At 40.5% G+C, this 23,191-nt stretch overlaps 1 protein-coding gene across 2 annotated transcripts in view; it reads right to left on the bottom strand.

Annotated features, from left to right (window-relative positions):
• Positions 1–23,191, bottom strand: part of DPP6 (dipeptidyl peptidase like 6) — a 395,509-nt gene that overhangs the window by 52,712 nt on the left and 319,606 nt on the right. For both annotated transcript variants that reach the window (XM_053944562.1, XM_053944571.1), the window contains exon 9: positions 1,221–1,375. In XM_053944562.1, the coding sequence (XP_053800537.1) occupies positions 1,221–1,375 (155 nt within the window). The remainder of the gene's footprint in view (positions 1–1,220; positions 1,376–23,191) is intronic.

Below are 23,191 nucleotides of genomic sequence, written 5' to 3'. Positions count from 1 at the left end.
GTATGGATTGGACTGCTGTGGCCTTTCACAGGGAGACTGCAAATCTAGGGATGTGGCACAGAGGTGTGGAGAGGTTGGCAAGCACAAAAAAAGGGCAGTTTTACTCAGGACACTTCTAAACTTAGTAAAAAATCCTCATGGCAACTAGAAATTTTGCTATATCCTGCACCTTTTGACAAAAGATTGTCTAATAGGATGATGGTTGATACAGTAAAATACTGATTCATTTTGTACTGTAGGAAAGGGCATCCCCTGCTGAACCATTGATTTCCACAAAACCTGCATATAGGTGGGTATCTCCCCTGTTAAATTGTGCTTCAATTTGGGCCAGCATGTGAGGTCTTAGGCAATCAGTGCTTAAAGCAAGAGACCCAGAAGGAATGACTGCAGCAGACACCCCTGTGCTGCTCTAGAGCAGGAAATTACAGCAAAAACAGCAGCAGTGAGTTTGTGCTGCTGGAGAGCTGTGTCAGTGCTGTGCACTCACTGCAGGTCTGCAGTCAAGGGGAGATTGGCTCTTAAGTCTTTTCTGTCTTTCAGGCACAGCAAACCTCTAAAACCAGTGTCTCCTCTGATTATTAGGCCATCCTGGATATTGTAAGGAAGCCCAAATACTACATTTTCCTTCTATACAAAAGGGGGCCTATATAAACATAGAATATATGTATGCATGTGTCTATCTATCTATCTATCTATCTATCTATCTATCTATCTATCATCTATCTCTCTCTCTGTCTATCTATCTATCTATCTATCTATCTATCTATCTATCTCTAAATATAGAAATGTATCTAAATATAGAAACATGTCTAAATATAGAAACATATCCACAGAAATAAAGAAATTCCCAACCCTCAGACACCAACAACCCCATCCTGGAGAAAATCCCACAGATAACATCCAACTTCCACCCGTTCCAGCATGGAAGCACAATTGCTTTTGTGTGTGCAAAAAGCAAGGATTTCTAAATTTTGTTTTCATTGTATACAGAGTTACTAATTCTCATAGAACCAGAAAAGTGCAATTTTACAAAAGCAGCTAAAAAATGTTCTAAATGCACATTCACTGAGGAACAGCTGGTCTTCCCCTGGATCTGTTTATTTTCATTGCTTATTTTCATTGCTTATGAGTGTGCATTATTAGTCTCCTGTCTGAGCCTACTGGAAATAAACATTTATTTCTGATAGAGCAGCAGGACTGATTTTTAAATTTTCCCTTACCTTTGGATAATGGTAAGTTTTAACAGTAGGGTAAAGGATGCCTGTATATATCGGGATCTCCATGGTGGGGACTCTGGAGGCATTAATTGTTGCATATGCCAACCTGGTGCCATCAGGAGACCACCAATGAGCAATGTGAGTCTTTAAGATCTCCTCTAATTAAAAAAAAAAAAAAAAAAAAAAAAAAGAGAGAACAGAAAAGAAAAGGCTATTAGAGGTAAATTACTAGTTAGCAGTAAATGAAAGAGTGCAGATATGAAAATCCCAGTCTAATCACAGCACAGGGAGGATGCCACAGGAATATCAATCAAAAATACTCATCAAATTATGCCATATCCACAAATGAACACAATTGATAACAATTACTCTGTATTTATAGGTTATTAGACTTAATTACCTTTGCTGAAGAAACATCAAATTATTCATATTAGTACACACACTCATGACAGCATAAAAGGCACTGCTGCTCCTGCCATGTGTCCTGCAGATTATTAGGGTTCACAACATCAGACTAGACACAGATCAATCCATTCTAACAGTGTTTATACAAGTGCCTCAGCAACAATTGAAATACTCTTAAATTCTATTGCCAGTTGGGAATAAATAAATATAGAAATTTTCTGTAACTTATGAAAGGCTGGAACTTCAAAACAAGATACCAGGCCAGAGAGTCTGTGCCTTGGATACCATCTTGACTTTTATCCCTGTTTCATTTTTAAAATCACTTTTGCAAGGCAATTTGCCATAAGTATCCAGGGTTAGAGCCTGATCCTTTACACCACTGAATTTTGGGATTTTTGAGATTTCAGTAATATAATTACCAATGAAAAGGTACTCAGAAAACTGCCAATGCAAACATGTCAGAGTTCAACTATGTAAGGAGAAAACAATATTGCCATCATGTGAAATTATTTTTAATACTTGCAGAACCTAATTCTTATTAAATTCAAATTCAAATAACTTCTAATTTCTAATACTTTTCATATAATCTAATGTCCTTCATTGTAAAGATGAGTTCATCTTACAGATCTGCAGAAAAGCTGTAAAATTCACTCTTGGTCCAAAGTGTCTCCAGTTACTGACATTTGGAAGACATTAACTTGGCTTTTTAAACCTCCCATTTTGTGAAAGACAATAATGTAATACATTTTCATTAAGAGGTTTAATATCATGTGAGTCATTGCTATTTAAACCACCAGAAGGGCTTGCATATGCTGTACAGATTGATGGGCAGGGAGATGGGTCCCATTACTTTAATGTCAGAATAAAAATTAGAGAGGCTACAGAGTGTTTCAAAGCCTTCACCATGAACTCCTGCTGCACAGCTCCAAGCAGCTCCAATGTCTGCTGCCATCACTGGTCACTGGAAAGAGGGATGAGGATTTTCTGAGTTTAGACCCACCAGGTTTGTACACCACCCTCTGATGAGCCCCCCCAGTCCAACCAGGACAACCCTCTGGTCTGAAGAGTAAAAACGCACCAGAAAATGTTTAATTTAAAAAAAAAAAAATTTTATGAGCAATCCTTGGACAACAGACAATTATATTCATCACAGGGTAAATAAACACTTTTTTAATCAAGACTTGCATATGGCTTGGAATAAAACACAAGGTAATATCAGAAAGAGTGCAAGGGAAAAATCATCCTCGATGCTTATGGTTTTCAGAAATAACAAATTAATTAATCAATTCTTAATGGCAGAATGTAAGTAGATTTTTTGAAAGATATTTAGGAAGTTACATGGGAAAGCACATGTGGCAAATTTGCTATGCTGCATTGTCCCACCTGTTATATGTACATTTAAAAGATTCTGCTTTTGAATTTTATATTGGTTGCTAATTAAAGAGATAATGAAGAGCATAAAGAAAAAGGAGTAAAGATGGATGGCAGATGAATCACTGACATTTTAACATTAATTAGGAATGACTTTATTCAGCAAACATTTTCTCCAGAATCTCAGACTTAATGAAGCAGTTCTGCTGAAGGTCACATACCCAGAAAGGTTTTAGTGCAGGTTTTGTGGTCCTCTGTTAATGAGATTTAATTGAGTGAACCTTTGCCTTGAAACAAAGCCAGGACCTTGCTGTTATTAGAGAGATCAGTTAGTTTTAGCAAACCAGAGAACATTCTCATGGACTATAGAATTAATTAGTACCAGAAAGTTCTTTCAGCTAAAAGAAAAATTTATTTACAGACAATCTGTTCTTGAAGACAGTTTATTCCTTGTCTTTGCATTTAGCATATGCTCTGAAAATCAGCTTCATTCAAAACTGCTGAGTCTTTTTAAAGTTAGTTCAGATCCTGCCTTGTGTGTGAAAAAACAGGCTTTCCTTATACACTAAAGTTCCCCTACATATTTGGATCATGACCTCCTGACTAAGAGCATAAAGTGATAATTAATCAAAACTTTTGCCCTCTTCCCCAAAGCTTGCAGTTGCTGAGTGCTACATGGTGTCAGGATGCTGTGAGTGAGCTGCTGAGATTCCTCTCAGTCAGATCCTGCTGGCTTTCTGCTCTTTCTCCACAGTTTTGCCTGCCAGCCCCAATAGGGAATGCAAACTTGAAAAATAGTGAGAATAAAGTGTGTGCTGCCTTAGCTGAACAAGGGCTGTTCAGACCTCCTGGCTGGGTTCAAGCACAGGGTTTGAGACAAGTTATTCCATCTCAGCACATTTAGTAATGAATCACTCTGAAACAGCTGGATGACCCTGCTCATGAGCAGTGACCCTTCAGTGGGCACATGTATTAGCCAGTGACATGTTTGTGCTCAGGGAATGTTACAAGATGTGTATTTTAATCCTTTCTTCTAGTTGAGTAAGGCCCAATTGAATGATCATTTCAAAGCTGTGTGAAACAAAGAGTCTTCTAAATTAAGAGACCCTCAGGAAGAGAATTTGAAGTCCTAGGTCAGAGAATATTTCAGTGACAACTTGGTATATATCCCTCTTAGACACTTCAACATCATTGGAGGAGAAAAGCAACTGGGGGAAATAACAGAGGTGTGATGAGAGGAATGCTCCCTGAGCTGAATTCAAGGTTGCTGTACCTGTGCATTATGTGGGTGGCTGTCTTTGGAATCAAGACCTGAGCAATATCCAGAGTGAACCAGGCTGCCCAAAGTGGGAATGCCATTATCTTCTGAAGGATGTGCTTCCTGGTAGAAGCTCTCCTGCTCACCATCAGGGAGCAGAAGAAGAAGTCCCTTGTGGTGGTTCTCAGCTGCCAAGTAACAGGCTGTGGTTAATATGGGACTGGATGTAGCATTTGGCTGTGATACCATGTGGGTAATCCCTGGAAAGACTGAACAGTGGATCAGAAGCTGGGTGGACATTTCTAGTAGGTCTGTCATCAAAAATTAGCCCAGCATGTGTAAAGTTAGGCAGCCACCAGATTGTTTCAAACTGCAATTAATTCCAGCAGCACTTGCAAGAGCAGTGAAATGGGAGACTTTCATCTCACTTCAGGTAACAAACTTCTCAAGGAATCACAGCAAATGAATGTGGAAGAGACCCCAGAAATCCTCTGGCTCGTTCCTCCATGGATAATATCCACCCCAATCCTGTAAGGACCTTCACAAGCGGGTTTTGCTATTTCTTTTGATACTCATATAGCAACTTTAGCCATAGAATTCAAATATTTATAATTATCATGTCCACCTCTGTCTAAGCACTGAGCAGTCCCAGTGAAGTGCATTCAGACCTCTGAATTCCTTGATTAGACTCAATGCAGGGAAAAGCACCAGCCCTTAATCTTATGCAATCTTAATCAATGCCTTAATCTGTGGCAACCAGCAGGTTCTGGAAAAAAAACCCTGTTGTATGCACCACATTTGGAAATCCATAGAGATGGTTTCAATGTTCTGAACCATAATCTGCCACTGGGGCATTTCTAAAGATATTTCCATGACAAAGCCACTTCCCAGGTTTGCACAGAGCTCTAGACTGGCAGAGTTTCTCTTTCCTAATAAACACATACATGTAAATGCCATGGCCATGGAGGTTTCTTCATGCTTTTCTAAAATCCAGCTAGTTCTGCAGCCTTTGTCCATCCTGAGTAATATTTGTGAATTTTGCCTTTCTGCTGAAGGTGGCAAAGTTCTAGCTTGCTGTTTGGAGAAGATGAAGCCTTCACCAGTGACTGACTGAGAAATCCATTGGTAGCTTAGAGATTACTTCCGATGATATCAGCAGAAAAAAAAATGAGAAAAAAGATAATTTACAAGTAAAAAAACCCCACTTTTTCCTGGGCCTTCTTGCTAGAAGACACAAATAACTTGTAATTTTCAAGTGTGAGCTAACTTGTAGAGACTTGTACAAGAAGACAAAGATGCTTGGACAGACCAGTCCTGACAGTCTGACCTGTACCATTGCAACTCTTTTCTATCACTAAAAAAAAAAAAAAAAAAAAAAAAAAAAAAAAAAAATTAAAAAATTATTCAAAGACATCAGCAATTTAAGGTTCAAAAGCTCTCAGGGCCAGTGTTATTTATTGCTGATTTGGTAAATTACATCAATTCTGGGGAGCATAACCAATGGTTCTGTTTGTGTGATGTATTGTAGCTGATGCTCAGATCATGAAGTATTTGGTGTGCTGAAAACATTTTGCTGTTTTATTAAAACTGTTAATAAAAAGGAATTTCAAGCAAAATGAAATTAAAGCCTGACATAAAGGCCGTGGTTTACGTTGGGAAAGAAAGCTTAAAAGAAATTGTCAGTAGGATGCATCAAAAGAACATGAGAGGAAGAGAGATCAGAGAACAGCAAGAGGGTCTAGGAAAGGAGAAAACAAAGACTACTGAGATAGTGAAACCCCAAGGGTTCTCATAGAAACATCAAATAAATACAAATGCTTATTTGACAGCTGCCATCTGTTTTAAAATCAATTACTAGATCATCTCAAAGCACCAACCACATGTCCAAATCGATTACTATTGTAGAGTGTAAAAGCAAGTATTTTTAGCTAGTTAGGGAAAGCTCATTGTTCATATTCGTCTTTACTGACAAGTGTTTCAGGGGTGGCTTTGGAAAATGACCTTTTATTCTATGCAACCAAATTTTTCTCTTAGTTGCTGTAGTGTAGGTCTATACTGACTTCCATTAAATCATTGTAATAGATATAAAATTAGTGTAAAAAAGTAGTTATGTGTATGCAAATAGTATAAAACTGTTTTAGATTACCATACCAAATCTACATTTTCCTGTGTTGACATTATTTTGTGCTGATGTCAACACTGCTGCACTATTGATTTCAGAGCAATTAATCCTCTTTCACAGTTGTCTAATAGGGCCAGGTGAAAAAAAAAAAAAAAAGAAGTTTTGCAGGGTTGCTGAACAATTCAACAACCTTTTGTAGAAAACATAAAAATTTATGTGGCTGAGGTCAAACTATGGGCTCAGCCCAATTTCACAGTCCCCAACACTGAGATTAGCTTAGCTGGTCAGAGCATGGTGCTGATAACACCAAGGGCGTGGCTTTGATCCCTGTGCAGGCCATTTGGAACTCAATGATCCTTGTGTGTCCTTTCCAACTCTGAATATTCTGTGAATCTGCATGCAAGCAACAGCCCTTCTCAAGCTGCTTGTGCTCTTGTCTGAGAGATCCTGAAGAAAAATGAGCTGCAATGCTCCCAGAGATCCTTAGGAAAAACAAGCTGCAGTGCTCACCCCTCTGACCCTTTTTTCCTACTCAGAACACAGACTCTCCTCTGCCACTGGCAGCTTAGGAAGCATAAACTATTACTTGCTTTTATGGCATTCTTGAGGATGTCCTTTAGAGAGCACTTGATAAACACCAAACTCTTGATCCAAAATCTCATTGTGGAGGGCGAGCAGCTCCCGTGTGTTTGGCAGCCATGAGAAGGTGGCAGCCCCTCATCTCAGGGAAAGGAGCCCAGCCAGGAGCTCTGCATCTCCTCAAGCACAGGGAAGGTGAGGGCTGCAAGTGTCATCAGCTCCTCTCAGTCACCTGGTTTAATTGCTTGGACACAGGTTGTTTTCTGCTCAGAATGTCGTGTTGAGACAGCAGGTGAGGGTTTGGCCAGTGCTTTTGCCTCCCTGTTGCCAGATGCTGAGGCCCAGGAGAGAGGCTCATTTCAGTGGGGTGGTTCATGCTGGGAAAACCACTCCTCATGTGTTCTGTTTGGTCAGCAGGATCATGTCTTGCCTCCACATCTCTAATGGGCCCCAGAGCTGCTGTGCAGCCTGAGCCAAGCCCAGGCTTGGCAAAGAGGCAAACCCAACTAAATGTGGACACAAATGGGCTGTGGTCCACCTTCCCTGCTGTGAGATGGACGTGGCTCTGGGTGACAACACCACAAGCTGCAATGCTCTGGAAGCAGACAAGTCACTGTGGGATGCTCGCTGGTACCTGGCCAGGATCCCTGAGGGAACACACAGGAATGAAGAGCAAAGAGTGTCCAGCAAAGCCAGAGTGTGCACATCAGAGGCAAATCTGCCAGGCAGCCTGGCCAAATCCTGACCACTCCAACCTGGCCAAATCCTGACCACTCCAACCTGGCCTCCTCATCCATACTCCCAGCTACCAGCAGTAACCAGCAATGTTTCTCTAGGACAATCTTTAGGACACTGATCCCCAAGAAGCAGGACGAGATCATGTTAGCATGGGACCAAGCTCCTGACAGACAATTTGCCCTATTTCAAAACTGTTATTTTAATGTGGTTTTCTTGTTTTGGTTTTGGTTTTATTTCTTTGGCTTTTTATCCCCCTGACCCATTGATTCTTCTAATGTGTTGTGTTTCTTGTGTGTTGTCTTCTTGTTGTGTTTCCAACACTAAAGGACTCTGTGCTTGCCATGAGCCAGGCATTAGGAATGTTGTTTATAAGGTTATTGGCAAGTAGATGCCAGACCTTCTTGACTGTTTGATTTGCTTGGAGGCTTCAAAAGCTGGATTTATTGAAAACCTGCCTGATCCTATCTTCAGGTACACCTCTACAGCCCCTACAGAATACACACAGGAGGCCAAGCTCAGACTGTAATAACTAAGAAATCATGAATGTTTAAAATCTCCCTCAATTATGCAAAAAAAGGCCCAAAAATGGAAAAAAGCCCAAATCAACCGAACAAAACAGACACACACAAGTATGAGAAGTCATCTGAGACATACAGGTGGATTCTTACAAATAAGAGAAGAATTCCACTATTTGAAAATAGTCAGAGTGTCTCCTCCAGGCCACCTTCACATTGTGGCACACTGAGTGCACTCAGCTCTAAAAATTCCACTTAAGGAGCAAAAAGCCCTGGAGAGGAGCTGTCCTCCAGGTTTCACATGGATCCTGTGTGCCCAGCAGGAGCAACGAGCAATTCCCCAGGAGGTGGCACCTCCCAGAGCAATCTCACAGGCAGGCAGGGTTACCACGTGTCATACATAAAGCCATACTGTCCTGTTGGCACATCAGTATTTTGGGGCCTGATTTTTAATAAAAGCTGTCCTCTTTCAAATAAACACACCAGAAAAATGTCGAGTTGCCTCCACATCCTCCCGCTCCTCTTTTTAGAAGTTTCTTTTTCTGTGCTTCTGGGTTTTTGTCACCTGTACCCCATCCTTAGGAATCCTTAATTTTCAAAAGCATTAATGATTAATGCACACAACTGCTTCTAACAATTAGTAAGTGTCCTTTGGTTGTGTGAGTCATTCTCAGTGTCAGTAACAACTTTTGGACCATGGTGACAAGACTGACGTGCAGATGCCGGCAGGTCTGTGATCTGTCAGGATGTCCAGATGTAATAATGAAAATGGGGTTTGAATTATGAAAATAGAAATATTAGCCATCCTATCCTCAGCTATTCCAGTTTCCAGCACTCACTCCAAAGAGAAAATGCATCTAGGAAGCCCATCTGCAGCGGGAAACTGCTGTCTACCACTAATGTATAAGAATGTGTTTTTCCTGGCACAAAACTTAAACCCACAGCCTGTTGCCAGCTCTTCATGAAAGTCTGTTACTAAAGGCACTAAATCTGTAGAAACATTTCCTGGCAGAAGTCTTCTGAGCAATTTGCAGTGCAGGTCACTGATGTGAGAGTGTTGTTGTACCTGTTGTCCTGTTGTACCTTCTCAGTTGCTGAAGACCCAGAGCAGACAGAATTCACATGGCCCAAATGCAGCAGGGCTCCTTACAGACAAATCCTTTTCTTCTTTACCCCTCTGATGCCACTGAACAGGTTGCTGTGGCTGGAAATGCAATTTGCTTATCTGTGCAATGCACTGAGACAAATCAGGGCTTTCATTATATGCTGAATATTTCTCTATTCAGACATGTTCAAGCAGCTTCAACTTCACCTTTCCTTTAAATTAAAAGTTACAGGTTCTGTCTAATGAACCTGTGGGGTTTATGATAGGAGGAAGATGGACAGCCAGCTTTGACACAGGGGATCCATTTCAATAGCTACAGATGTATCAAGAAAGTTAGTAATCACAAAACCCTCTGAATCAAAAATTCATTAGACGATTGCAATAGTTCAAGAACACAAGTGCCCAAAAGCAATCTCTTTTAATGTTTCATAAAGAAATATGAGAGATAAGGAGACTGAACAGCCTGACATTGCTATTAAAGAACTTGATTCTTCAACCCCATGGATTTTTATCAGCACTTGCACAAGCTGTCTTTCATGTGAATTGCTTGCATGATTTATTCACCCTGAGCAGCACCTGCTAGTCACCTAGTCTGAGTGCTAATAAATGTCAGTTAATATTGCAAAATACAGCCCTGCTTTATGAAATGGGAACTGGAGCACATTGACTGAATTTAGTCTAGCTCCTAATTCCTTACCCAGTTTAAACAGCTGAAGTCATTGAACAGCCATTAAAAAACCACTCTGGGTATATATTGCCCTGTTATGGCAATATTCCCAGAGGTTTCAACTTGAACAGTGACTCAGGACCTGCCTAACTGAGAGATTTAGCTCAATAATGACTCAGAGGGTAAATCTGATTTTACAGGACTGAATAATCAGAGGAACTACTGAGATCAATAGAATCACCAAGGAATAATAAAAAAAGAGAGCTGGATAAAAACAGAATTCAAATTAGCTTACAGCAATAATTCAGAAAAAATGTTCTTATCAAATAAGAGGAACATTTATTATTAATGAAACCAATAGTATGTAATCAGGTTATGCCACTGATGGATCAGTGGGGTTTGATGACTGTGTTTATCAGAGTTGTGGCACTTGCATGTTGAGCACAATTCTTCTCTTTCCTAGGTGTGTGTTTTGAAGGTCATCCACTCTGGACCCAGGTAAGAATAAAGAAAAGACAAACATCCCTGCAGTATAATGTCCACGCATCAAAATCTCTTTTATCCCTGCTGCCTGGAAATACTTTCTTTTATCTATATTTTTGATCTGTAGACTCCAGTGCAGTAATCCTAAACCTACTGATAAAATAAGAGGAAAGCTGTGCCCCTGGGGCAGGGGCACAAACCAGATCTGTGCAACGCTGGTTGTCAGTGACAGCCTAGAAACTCCCATAAGTGAGACAGGAAATAAACCCCAGTGGGGTTGGTGTGCACAATGCCCAGTGGGGAATTTCCAGTGGGGCCAGAGGAGTCCAGGAAGAGGATCAGAGGGCTGGAGCACCTCTGCTGTGGATGCTGAGAGCTGGGGTTGCTCAGCCTTGAGAAAAAAAGGCTCCAGGCAGAATTTATTGCAGCCTTTCAGTACTTGGAGGAAGCCTGTAAGAAAGATGGGGACAAATTTTTTAGAAAGCCAGTTGTGATAGCAAAAGGGGTGATGATTTTAAATTGAAGAAGGGTAGATTAGATATATGAAAGAAGTTTTTACAATGAGTGTGATGAAGCTCTGGCACAAGTTGCCCAGAGAGGTGGTGGATGCCTCACCTCTGGTCATTCAAGGTCAGGCTGGACAGGGCTGGGCTTGGTCAGCCTTGGGGTGCTCGTGGCATATTTCCCATCACAGGCACCACCCCCCTGTACGTCTATATTCATTAATATTAGTATTTTTGAATTTATGACCATCTGAATTTCCTCAGCGAGCCCAAAGTTTGTATCTCTAATGATTGCTGCTTTTACTTTAAAGCTACAACAATTAGAGTCTTCTACAGAGAGTTTTAATTGGATAGTGAATTAAATACCAAATGAGTTTGACATGGAGTTCCAGGTATTTAAATGTGGCAATGGAATTCCAGATATTTAAAATTCCTTAAAAATTTCATTGTATTGATTTGACTTTTCTATTCCCTTTTGTACCTTGTTTCTCTTGACTGTACATGGATTCCATTATTTTCAACTTTTTAATTTCAGCCAACAAAAGCTCTATCCCTAAACCAGCACATAAAAATTTCTGAAAAGCATTCCAAAATATACAGAAATGTACATATAAACACACGCAGGGCCATGCAGTAACAGTGACAAGAAATTGCCTGTATAATTGGAACTAAAACTGGTAGGAGTAAAACTTATTAAAAATCAATATCATAGAAAGGCAATTAAGAATTTTAAGGAAAAAAACCACCCCGATTAATTAACTGCAAATTATAAGTATTACTTTGAATTGCATTGTACAGAACAGGCTCAAATTACCAATTATCCCTGCCCGCTTTGTTCAAAGATCATGAATGTGCATTTTAATTTACGCTGGAGAAAGCTAAATATGCTGAGAACCAGCATGCAGAATTTTGCAGAAATCACTGGGGATGAGGGTGAACTCCCCCATTACCATATAAATGACATGCACAGGCTTATAAATGACATGCAGTGGATCCAGCTTGTATTGTTCCTTCAGATGTAGCAGGAAAATACCGGAAATTAAAATACAGCTTATAACCTGCTGGATAATAAATGTAACCCACACTGCACAAATCCCCATCTACCAAAGATAATTTTGTCTGCTGTTTTTTGCTGATTAAGGGTGGCTTTGGAAAGAAATACCCTCCTTTCCCCTCTTTATCTGTTGCACTTATTGGCAGGATGGAGATGGCTCCATTTTTATCTACCCAACAGATCACAATACCTAATGTAGCATAATCTTAATTTTCAAGGTCACTGTAGACTGCTCTACCCTTAAAAAACTTCCTATTTGGTACTGAGGACAATTCCCACATAAAAAAAAAAAAAACAAAAAAACCCCACAAACTGACAACAAGAAACAAAAAAACTCCCAACCAAACAAAAAACCTGCAAAACAAAAAAAAAAAAAAAACCCACACCCCCCCCAAAAAACTCCACAAACATTTAAAAAAGACTAATTATAGCAGCTCCTTTCCCACCAGTATGTTTTTACCTCGACATCTATGACATTAGCAGTGCTGCTGTGTTGAGGCCATGGCTGAGCAATATTTCACTATTCCCTGCAGTGGTCTGGGGACTGGTTCTGGTTTTGTGGGGTGTTTGTCGAGCACTTGGCACAGCCAGGCCAGAGGACAAGCTGCTGAGAACTTTCCCACTGCCAGACTATAAAAGGTAGGTTTTGAAATGCCTCAAAATGTTCTGATAGCAAACATCATGAAATAGCAAAGAAAATGCTATTGCCCTTGCTGAGCAGGACCAGAAATGGTGATTTGCACTCTTTGCCATTTATTACTTATCACTAAAATCCAGTTTTCAAAGTCAGTTTATTCCTGGAATATTTGGATGTGGGTTACACTCAGAGGTGCCAATTTTAATACATATATTTTCCTTTCTTTCTAAGACTTCCTTGGCTGTCTTTCATCTTTTCTTGGTAACTTTCCTCCTGGAAAGCCCAGCAGCTCTGGGCTGGCTGAACACCTTCCTGCTGATGCCACGGGCAGTGCCCGAGGTGGGTGCTCAGCCCTGCTCCTGCAGGCACAAAGCCTCCTGGGTGGGAGGGCTTGTCAGGGAGGGAGGCTGTGACTTGCTCTTCAGGCTGCTTCCAAGTGATATTTCTCTGTCATGCCCTCCAGTCCCTGAAGACGGTGTGCTCCAGCCTGCAGCTATAAATCCCAATTATGCTGTTGGCATGTTGGGTGGAAGGTTTCATCTTCATCAGGCTTAGCAGGATTCCACCAGCTTATGAAAATACTTAAAGCATTGTTACACCATGATTACACAGATTTTTTTTTTTTTTTTTTTTTTTTTAGTGTGAAGAACTTTAAGGAATGCTAACAGGATATCTGGTTTCTCTTTCGCAGATTTATGTTTCCTGAGTGAAAATGTGACCATGATACACCGCTACAAACGCAACCACCTGGCTGACTAATTGCCTGTAAATTACCTTTCTGTGCCTCTTGTACTCAGACAGATGGTTTAATGTGGTTTTAAGTCCAAATTCATAACTGGTATAAATAGTAATGCATAGTTACTAGAGACACAGTTCTTATTTTATAATTTCTGTATCAAGGAGTAACTGTCAGGTTTGTCCACTCATGTTTGAAGAAGCCAAATCCACTCCTTTAATTGCTGTGAATTCACTTGTGGTTCATTGTTTTTTTCTTTAAGTTGAAAATAGACATTTACTTGGGAAAACTGTGCAGCAAGCAATGACTTTATGCTTTATTTCCTTTTTCAAGTGGTCAGCAAAGTACACAGTCTTTTCACTAAATTAAACTGAAAGTTTGAAAAGAAGTAAAGTCAGACTGGAGAAGTCACTCCATCTTTAGGACAATTTAGCTGTTGTGTAGAAGGCGAAGGGCTGTTTCCCCTCTAAACCCTATCTCAGCTGTGCTGTCAAATGTGTGTTTTCTCCTACAGGAAAGGTCAGGTCAAACATGGGACAGGGCAGGTCTGGAACCATCTCTGGATGTCCTAGGAAAGTTATTTTGCTGGAACCAAAGCCAAATTCTTTGTGATCTGGTGTTTACTGTACTCAGTGGACTTGCATTTGAAATTTCTGTGATGTCCGAGTGAGTAATTCATGCAACAACATCAAGTCAACATCAGTTCTGGGAGAGAACAGAAGGTTCTGGTTCTGGAAGGTTCTGGAAGCTGGTTTAAACCCAATTTCCTCAGTGAAGGACAAGCCTGGGCTCCAAGCAACATGGCTAGATCCATCATGTTGCTGCCTTTTTCCTCTTCCAGGCAAAGAAGCTCTACCAGGGCTGCATTCTGGAGTCTCAGTGGGATGAAGGAAAACACATCTCTTGGCTTCTCCACTTTTCCTGCAACTTCTTTCAGCTCCAGTGCCATTCTGCAGGGCTGTGCTGAGATCTCCTCATTAAGGATAAACTTTGACATCAGTAATTGGAAGATCCTGTGTTACAAATGGCAGCTCAGTTGTTTTTAGGACTGCACTTCTCTCGTGCTACTCCCACCTCTCACCTGGAGCTGCAGGCTCTCTGCTAACATAGCCAGAACATCTCCACTAAAAGCTACTTTTTCTAAAGCTACCATTTCTCATTTTGGGGTTTATTATTCTGTCTTGAGTAATTTTAAATCTCACAAAAGCACTGAAACATTCCTGATGCATGCCCAGCTTTTCTGGCTCACTACTTGCCAGGTCAACCTCCACTTCAAATTACTCTCAGCTGCAAGGTCAAAATCAGATGCCCAAAATTCATGGGCAAGCTCTCAAACAAGAGGTGTCCCATAAGCAGCCATGGGTTGCTGTTTCTCAAACAACAGAATATTTTAGCTGGGTCATTCCCCAGAGAGCGTTTTTAAAAGGATCCTGAGTTCCTGAGTGGGCAGAAGGGAGCTGCTTCTTTGTCTCAGTGTGTTGGCACTGGGGCCACATGAGCAGGGTGACAATTTCTCCCACCATGGCTCAGGGCCTGGTGTTTATCAGCAGTGCTCACAAGCCAGATTCACAGCTCCAGTGGCTCTGCTGAAATGGGGAAACTTACAAGGAAGGAAATCCCCAAATCTACTCCCTGCTCCACAGAGCCAGACAAGAATCACATCAAATCCCTACACCTTCCTGACCCTCCCATCCCACCACTGTTCATCCTCTATAGCTGCTGAGATATCCACAGTTGTAGAAGATATGGGAAAAGGAATGAGGAGCACAAAAGGATTCTAAGAGACCAACATTTAGCTGGAAAATGATTTATCCAGTGTATCATCACACACACTACAATCTGGGCAAGGAGTGCCTTCAGACATACAGCCCTTTGGGCAATTCACAGGGCACTGGGGGAGAAGGGTAGAGAGGAGGCAGAGTTAAAAAACAAGATCATTTCAAAGCACCATAACTAATCCTTTCCCTCCTCATGGACTTATGCAACTTTGTGCTGTGCCTCCAAGGGGCAGCACAGCCTCAGCTATTGCATTTCAAATCCATCAGCTGCTGGGGACACAGTTCTTGCCTCCTGTCCCATTCTCACCATTTCTAGCCGGCTGGTGATACTCCAAAATACATGACAATTTAAGGGTTAGGATGGGTCAGTTCAATAATCAATTGAAGTTTAATTTTTAAAATGAGGTATTGAATCTTTTAAGTCATGTCCATGAGTACAGTCTGAGGCAAAGGCTGGAAAAGCAAAACAAATGCAATAAATACAATGATCTCCAGATAATTCCCTTCAAGTAAGATTTATTTTGATGCCTGTTTTTAGACTGTTGCCTTCAATTTTAAAAGCACAATAGCATGAAAACATAATGCTTTGGTTTTAGGAGCTGTTTTTCTTCAGCTCTATTTCTTACCAGTTTCTCAAATGTTTAATCTAGCTATTGTGAAAGCCTCCTTCAAGGAATTGCTTTTGATCTACTCTTATGCAGTAGCTACTGATGGCTATTTTTTTTTCTCCTGCTATTGTTGTTAAATCAAGTACAAGACAATGACTCAACTTTGAGCAAAAGCAAAACTAATGTAGGAGGCAAATGCTTATGAGTCATTTATGTAAAAAGGGAAGTGATTTGCTCCTTTTTTCTGGGATTTGAAAGGCAGGTTAGAGTCCATCAGTCCCTTTAGGATGCAGAACAGTCTGGCAGAGCTGGGGCAGCTTTAAAAACAGGCATTTGCTTTCTGCTCACAGGGTGCCCTGTAGGTTAGAAAGGTTCTTATTCCTGTGGAAATCACTAGGAACTAGCCCAGCCTTCCTGCAGAGTGGCTTGCACAGGCACATCTCCCCAGCTGTGCATCGCTCCTATCCTGTGACCACAACTGAAGGGGGTCTGTGCTGCAGGTGAGCCCAGGGATGTGCTGAAAACAGCCACATCTGGGTTTTCACACAATGCTCTGCACTTTAGTTTGGGTTCTAGGGACTAAGGTGAAACCCTCACTTCACTTTTGTGTCCTAATTTCTCTCATCTCATCTAAAAGCAGGTCAATAATTGTGCCTCAGTTTGCCTGTTTCTAAAAAGATGGTAATAATTCCTATTCTACCAGGACATTATGTGAAGCTTTATTAATTGATGCTTGCAAAAGGCATTAAGATCAAGACAGAATAATTGCCTCAGTGGAGGTCATAATTAGACTTGTACCAAGAGAGACATCTGAGCGTCAGCTGTGATGGTCATTTCATCTTTTTCTTGCACTTTAGCTACAAATCTGGGGGTGCTGAGGGGGGGAGCTGCTCTTAAATATAGAGACAGCCACTGTATTTAGCATGAATTCAAGCCCTTTATAAACCCAAGGGATGTTGTGCACAGACCAGGGAAAGGTTCAGGCTGCAGGGCAGACAAGAAGCAGACCTTGCAGTGGAGCAGGGCAGAGCTGTCTGAAGGGATCAGCAGCAATCCCTGCCTCGGGAGGAGAGGTTTGCCCGGCTCCCCTTGGCTGAGGGTCAGCTCAGGGGTCAGCACTAATCTGATCAAAAAGGGGATTGTGAAAAGCTCATCTGACTCAGGCTGTGAAATCATGCTCTTGAATCCTAATAATTTCTACAACAACCTGTTGTCACGCCATGAGGAATTACGAGCTGAAGTTGAGGCATGGGGGTGGACCAAGTTGACACATTTTTATGAATCCCAAATCCTACTGTAGGCAGAACTTCCACAAAAAGATTACATTTCCATATAGTCTGTTCTAAAACGTATTTTGTGAAGTACTAAGGCTCATGTTTCTCAATATTATAGAACTGGGAAGTATCCCAGAGTTATCATAAGAAGCTGAAAAAATCAAAATTCATGCAGAAACTTTGGAGATGATTTCAAGAAGATATCAAGAATGATGGATTTTTGTGCTCAAAAAAGCTTATAATGACATCATTTTAAAAAGAGAACTTTCTTTTTCTATCTTTTTCTTCACTCTGCTCACTTTTCCACTGAATATTTTATGTAACAGCATTTTGTATTAAAATTCAAGTCAAAACCCCCACAAACACACCACCAAAAATCCAACCGCACAGGCTAATCAAAAGCAAAATAGGATTTAATCTCGCATTGCTTCTTTCCAATCAGGATGCCATTTGCATACTATTTTTTTTTTTTCATCAAATCATGCAGATTTCTGGCTGTTTGCAGCTCTCCTCTCGAATCCTGATGGAGAGAAGAGCTGCTCCAGCTCTCCACAGTTTTACCACATGGTGGCAATGTAACCTCCACCTTCCTGCTCAGGAGGTGAGCTGTCTCTGATTTCCTCCTTCATTACTTCTTATTCACTCTAATTATGGTATTTGTAGGTGGCAATTACAGTCTTCTGAGTTTCTGCTTTCCATTTCCTCAATAAATTTAATAGAGGCTTGTTTGGTTTATTTTTCTCTGCAACATTTCTAAGGACATTAACCCTGTAATAGAAGGGTTTTTCTTCCAGTTAATGCAATATTGCATGTTTTTCTGATCTCTAATGAAGTTTTGAGGACCACTCTGGAACTGTTCCCTTTTGCCAACAAGAATTCATGTGCCCTTCAGTATTAACCCTTTGCTTTCAAGATAGGAGTTCTCTTTAGACTATGTTGTTTTTGTTGCCTTATTGGAATTAAGAAAAGTCTCAAATTATTTAAAAGCAGCTTAAAAAGAATGCATGAAACACAAACAAGAAAAATTAGGAATATATACAAAGAATGACAACAACAGAAAACAGTAAAATATTCAGCCTGGAAAGGAATTACAGGTGCAAAAGAAAAGGTGATCCATGAGAAAAAATGCTTTTAAAATCACATGAAGGGGCAAACTTGTAGTCTTCATTTTAAATGACTGAGATATTGAGAAAATGAAAAAACAAGATCTATTTGTTACTAATTTTGAAATCAGTATGCATCAAAAGTATACATCTAAACTATAATGTAAACATCTCTGTCTGCACTTTTGAGACGTGTGGGTACTTATATTTAAATATGGTATATAACTACACCAGATCTCAGAAGAAAGGTTTTATTCTCTGGTTCACAGGCCAGGCACCACAGATTTAAGGCTTAATCGATGACAGCCAAGAACACAACACTATATAAGTCAGTGAAAACACTAAAAAAGTCTTGAAGCAAAACTCAGAGAACTTAAAGGAATATGTACATTTGTTAGAGGTATCAGCTTCAGCTTAACTGTATAATTCTGATCTGGATCTAATATATGAATAACGGTATTGTACATACTGAATGAGACTGTAATTGGGAATTTTACATCTAAATTTCTGGCAAATTTGTCTGAACTATGGGAAATATTTCTCAGCTAAGAGTTTGAAATTCGAATAATGTGCTCAACAGAGTATTTGCAGTGGTCATCCTCTGCTGTATAACCAGTACCAGGTGAGATGAAGAGTAAGTAATTTCTTGGTGTGGCTTATATCCATATAGCCAGTAAAGTTGCAAAACCATCTAGGACACCTCACTACATCACAGGAAATTTTAGGAATAAAAACACAGAACACTTAATAGTTTGCTTTGGTACTATATGATACTTCCACTCATTAAAATCTGAAAAATGCTTTTAAAGTGAAAAGATGTACCTTCAAAATCCACAGTTAAGGAACTTGTTAAGAAGAACTATGTTAAATAGCTATAAATAAACTACAGTATTTAGCTCTTAGCAGCATTTTGTGTTCCTGTGCTGTTTGATGTGACTCAAAGCAATAGAATAAATTTTTCCAGTGCAGAGTAATATGCAAGGACTTTCATGCAAGGTCTTAAAACTTCTTAGGGGTGGAGAATATGGCACAGCAGCTTTTAAAACACAACAGCATTAAAAATAAAATAAAATAAAATAATAAAAAATAAAATAAAATAAAATAAAATAAAATAATAAAAAATAAAATAAACAAGGTATTCTAATAATGATTTTCTGGTATGCAAGCTGTCTGAGAGAGGGTTCATTCAGCAGCAGAATGACACAGGCAAACACAGGAATGACCACAATCCCTTTAGAAGAAAAGAACTGGGAAGAATGGCAGAAAACTCAGCTCTACAAGGCTCAGCTGTGCTGTGGAGATAGCTCTCAAACTAAGAGACTCTGTTTTCAGTGGAAAGAGAGGAAAGCAAGCAAAGAGGCTGGGCAATACAGAAGTGGTTGGGGCTGTTCTTGCTGGAGGCTGTGGAGCTGAGCAGGCATCTCAACATGGGTTTATTTTGGTCTGAACCCTGCTGCAGGGTCTGGCTCTGCCTTGGTGGCAGAAACCTGGCTCAATATGTATCCCTCCATCTCCAGATTCTGAGAAATCCTGGTGGATGTGGGCAGGGACTGCAGGGAGCCAGAGAACGGTGCAGGTCTGAGCAGTGCCTGCTGCTCTTTGCCAAGGATTTGAAGGAAAACATCTCCTGCTTGTCACTGCATTGCTTGGTCTCTGCAGTCCTCATCCCAGCAGAGGACTGAAGGTTTCTGCCATTCTTCTGGACTTGGTCCCTGCTGTCCCACACTGGCTGCTGTGCACCTGTGTGTGGTGTTTCCAGGCACCTGGAGTCCCCAGCCTGGCACACAGCAGCCAATGCATGCCTGACCACTTATATTTTACTGCTTAACCCATCCAAAAGCTTTAGGATCATCTTTAAAACCTGCCATTTCCCCCTACTTTTCTAATTACTGTTAACTCCGTGGCATAGTTTCCCCTTAGACCTGTACTCGTTGAAGACTGGAAAGCAGCTGGTGCAGAAGCTGCACCATATGGTAGTTACTTATAGCAATGTAAACTAATTGAGTGTTGAGGGTGAAATAATCCCTGGATGCTTTATCTTTCAGGAACTGCTGTCCTGTCAATTGATAGCCCTAAAAATCTGCTCTAGCTCTTCAGTTCTCCTGACACAGAGCAGAACCCAGCCAGATCAGCTCCATGTCCTGGCTGGCGTCAGCACTGCAGTCACCACTGGGCTTCTTTGGCACAATTTGAAGAATTCCCTGCACTGAATCACCCACATCCCTCTTGAGTTCAAATGCTGAGGTCCTGTGGAGAGCTGGTACTGGGAACACTGCTGGAAAAAAGTCTTTTATTCCCAGTGCCAGGATCTGAGCATGGTCATCGTGCCTCCCACAGCGCCAAGCACAGGCAGCACAGACAGGAATATGGAAGGGCGTTTTTCACACACAAAGATTGAACCTCTTGCTTATTTCACATACAAAGATTTAATCTCTGCTGGAGGAAACCATGGACTTGAGCTCAGTGGGGGTCCCCCAGATCCCCAGCCAGTGCTTAGTAGTGATGCACCCCTTGCATTTCACATCATTTCTCTCTGCTCTTCCAGTCACAGACACACTCTGACCTCTGACTGCTTCCAGATGGCATTAGGATTTGGAGTTGTGTATTTTAAACTGTATTTCAATTTGGTTCATTGTTTTTTGTTTTTTGTTTTTCCTTCAAATTAAGTAAGCTGATATACACAAATGACATTAGGACTTGTGTCATAATTTTGGATATTCTTTTGATTTTCCTGCTATTATACAACAACGGACAGGCCAGTTCCCTAGTGAGAATCACAAATCACAGCAGAATTTTCATCCCTTTCATTTAGCTTTCTCTCATTCTAATTTGGACAGAGTACATTCATTTTTGCTCTTTTTATTTCTTAAGGCAGAGACTCTTTATTCAGTCCAGGGAGCAGTGAGACAAATAAGAAAGTTATTTAAACAGCCCGTAGATTTTGCACTGGCCCCTTAATTTCCACAAGCAAGGCTGTAGCAAGATAAAAACCTACAGGAAATTACCTTTTAACTCAAATTGATGGAATTACACACTAACATAAAATTTCTATGACTATCTTTCAATTTCTTTGTTCTTTCTGTAATCACTTCTTGATTGCAGCACTTTAAAAACATTAAGCTTTCTTTCTTTCTTTCTAACATGTTTTTCAAATAAAAGTTCAGGGACACCCTCAGAAGAAGAAAATGACCAATTTTCCTCAGGGAAATAACGAGGCACATATAAATTTATCATGATAAAGAGCTCCATTCCCTACAACCATCATGTACAAGAAGTTTATGTGTATTTACCCTGTTGTATATAAAAACAGGCATTTATAATCACAGAAGCCAAAATGTCTAACTGCAAAGATATGAGTAAAAGACATCAAAGCTATACACAAGATCATAAAAATTTAGCTCCAGAAGAAGCCCAAAGAAGTATTAATCCCCTCCTTGCACTGAAATAGGATTGATGTTTATCTCAACAACCCATGACAAAAATCTGTTTAATTCACTCTTAAAAATCCCCCAGGACAGAGATCCCTGCAGTATCCCTGGGAAACATGCCCTAACAGCTATATTTCCACCCTGTAATACTGTACATCATTTTTGTACAATTTAATTAAATTCTTCTAATCTCTTACAACATTCTACAGCCTGAAAGACTCTTACATGTGTCACAGCTCTCCAGCTCAATTCTACCAACATAGAAATGATGCATTTTGTTTTAAATGCAGTGAACCTGATCACCTAAATACATTTTTTGTATTTTATACTATCAAACCACAGGAATTATTCTATGGAGGAAAAGCATGGTTTTTAAATTTGACGGGATTTGAAAATAGACTCCAACATGCCACTATTTTCTGAGAATAATAGTGTTTTAAGATATTTCCTCTGAAAACCTGAAAGTGGACATAAAGCATGAATATTACAGCAAGACCCTCTCATTCAGCATCCTGGTGCAGATCCAGGGCATCACAATTATCTCCAGGGAGCTATTCCAGACTTCAACTTAGTGTGGCATAGGTCAAAATCTGTTCTGCAATATCTAAAGTGCTGGTACACTAATTAGTTATTAAAAATACCAGCATAATCAGAAAATGAGGACACAGCTCTCCAAAAGGCCATTTAACCTAAGGCCACTGTAATAAAATTGGTGCAGAGAAACAGAACTTGTCTGCTAGCAGAAAACCACAACAACTCTGTTATACAACTCACAATGCACCATTTTTTTTGGAAATATTTGAGTCTAATGATACAACACCTATTTTGTGATACCCACCAGGCCTTCAGGGCAAACAAAAACAACTTCACCCACTGAACACCTCTTAAGGCACTGGCAGCTGTTGGCTGCTCTGCAGCATCAGGATGAACAGCTGGCTTCCTTCCACTGCCCTAAGGAGATCACTGACCACAGCAAATAATGTTCTGTTTCCCTTCCAAAAGCCATCCTAAAGCCTGAATGATGGTGATCCAGAAATTAGAGGATGACAGGTGTTGGTTTTGGCTGGCATCCTCCTTCCAAACAACCTTCTGCAGAAAGGGAAGGTTAAGGACTGGGCTAGAGCTGGCAGGGTTTCTCACGGTGCAGTGCCGGATTTTGAAGCCGGTCCAGGTAACAGCACATTTTAAAGTTTTCAGGAGCTTGCTGATTTCCAGGCAGGCGTTCACAATGTGCACTGTAAATGGTTCAATTTTCCCTGACCTTTGCCAGCTGAGAAGGGCCAGAAGCCTATTCCTGGTGATACAATCTGTAGTGGGAGTTTCCCTGGGACAGCGGAACCTCCACCAAAGCCAGGAGGTGATGGAACTTCTACAGAACCTTTCATGACATCATCTGGTGAAATTTAAGACTCTCTTTTCCTCTGCTTTAACGTGCATAAGGCAAAATAAAGTTGCATCTAGTTCATCTTCCTTGCGATGAAATTTTATATGGTAGAAATATCCACTTCAAACAAATGGCTGAGGTCAAGAGCTGCTCTTCATCCTTTGAATGCTACTAAACTGGGCAGATTTTATATAAATCAGATTTGGTATAAATCAGTGTGCACATA

Source organism: Vidua chalybeata, chromosome 1 (assembly GCF_026979565.1).
Source record: "Vidua chalybeata isolate OUT-0048 chromosome 1, bVidCha1 merged haplotype, whole genome shotgun sequence".
Taxonomy (NCBI): domain Eukaryota; kingdom Metazoa; phylum Chordata; class Aves; order Passeriformes; family Viduidae; genus Vidua; species Vidua chalybeata.
This window is presented reverse-complemented; position numbering and strand designations above follow the sequence as displayed.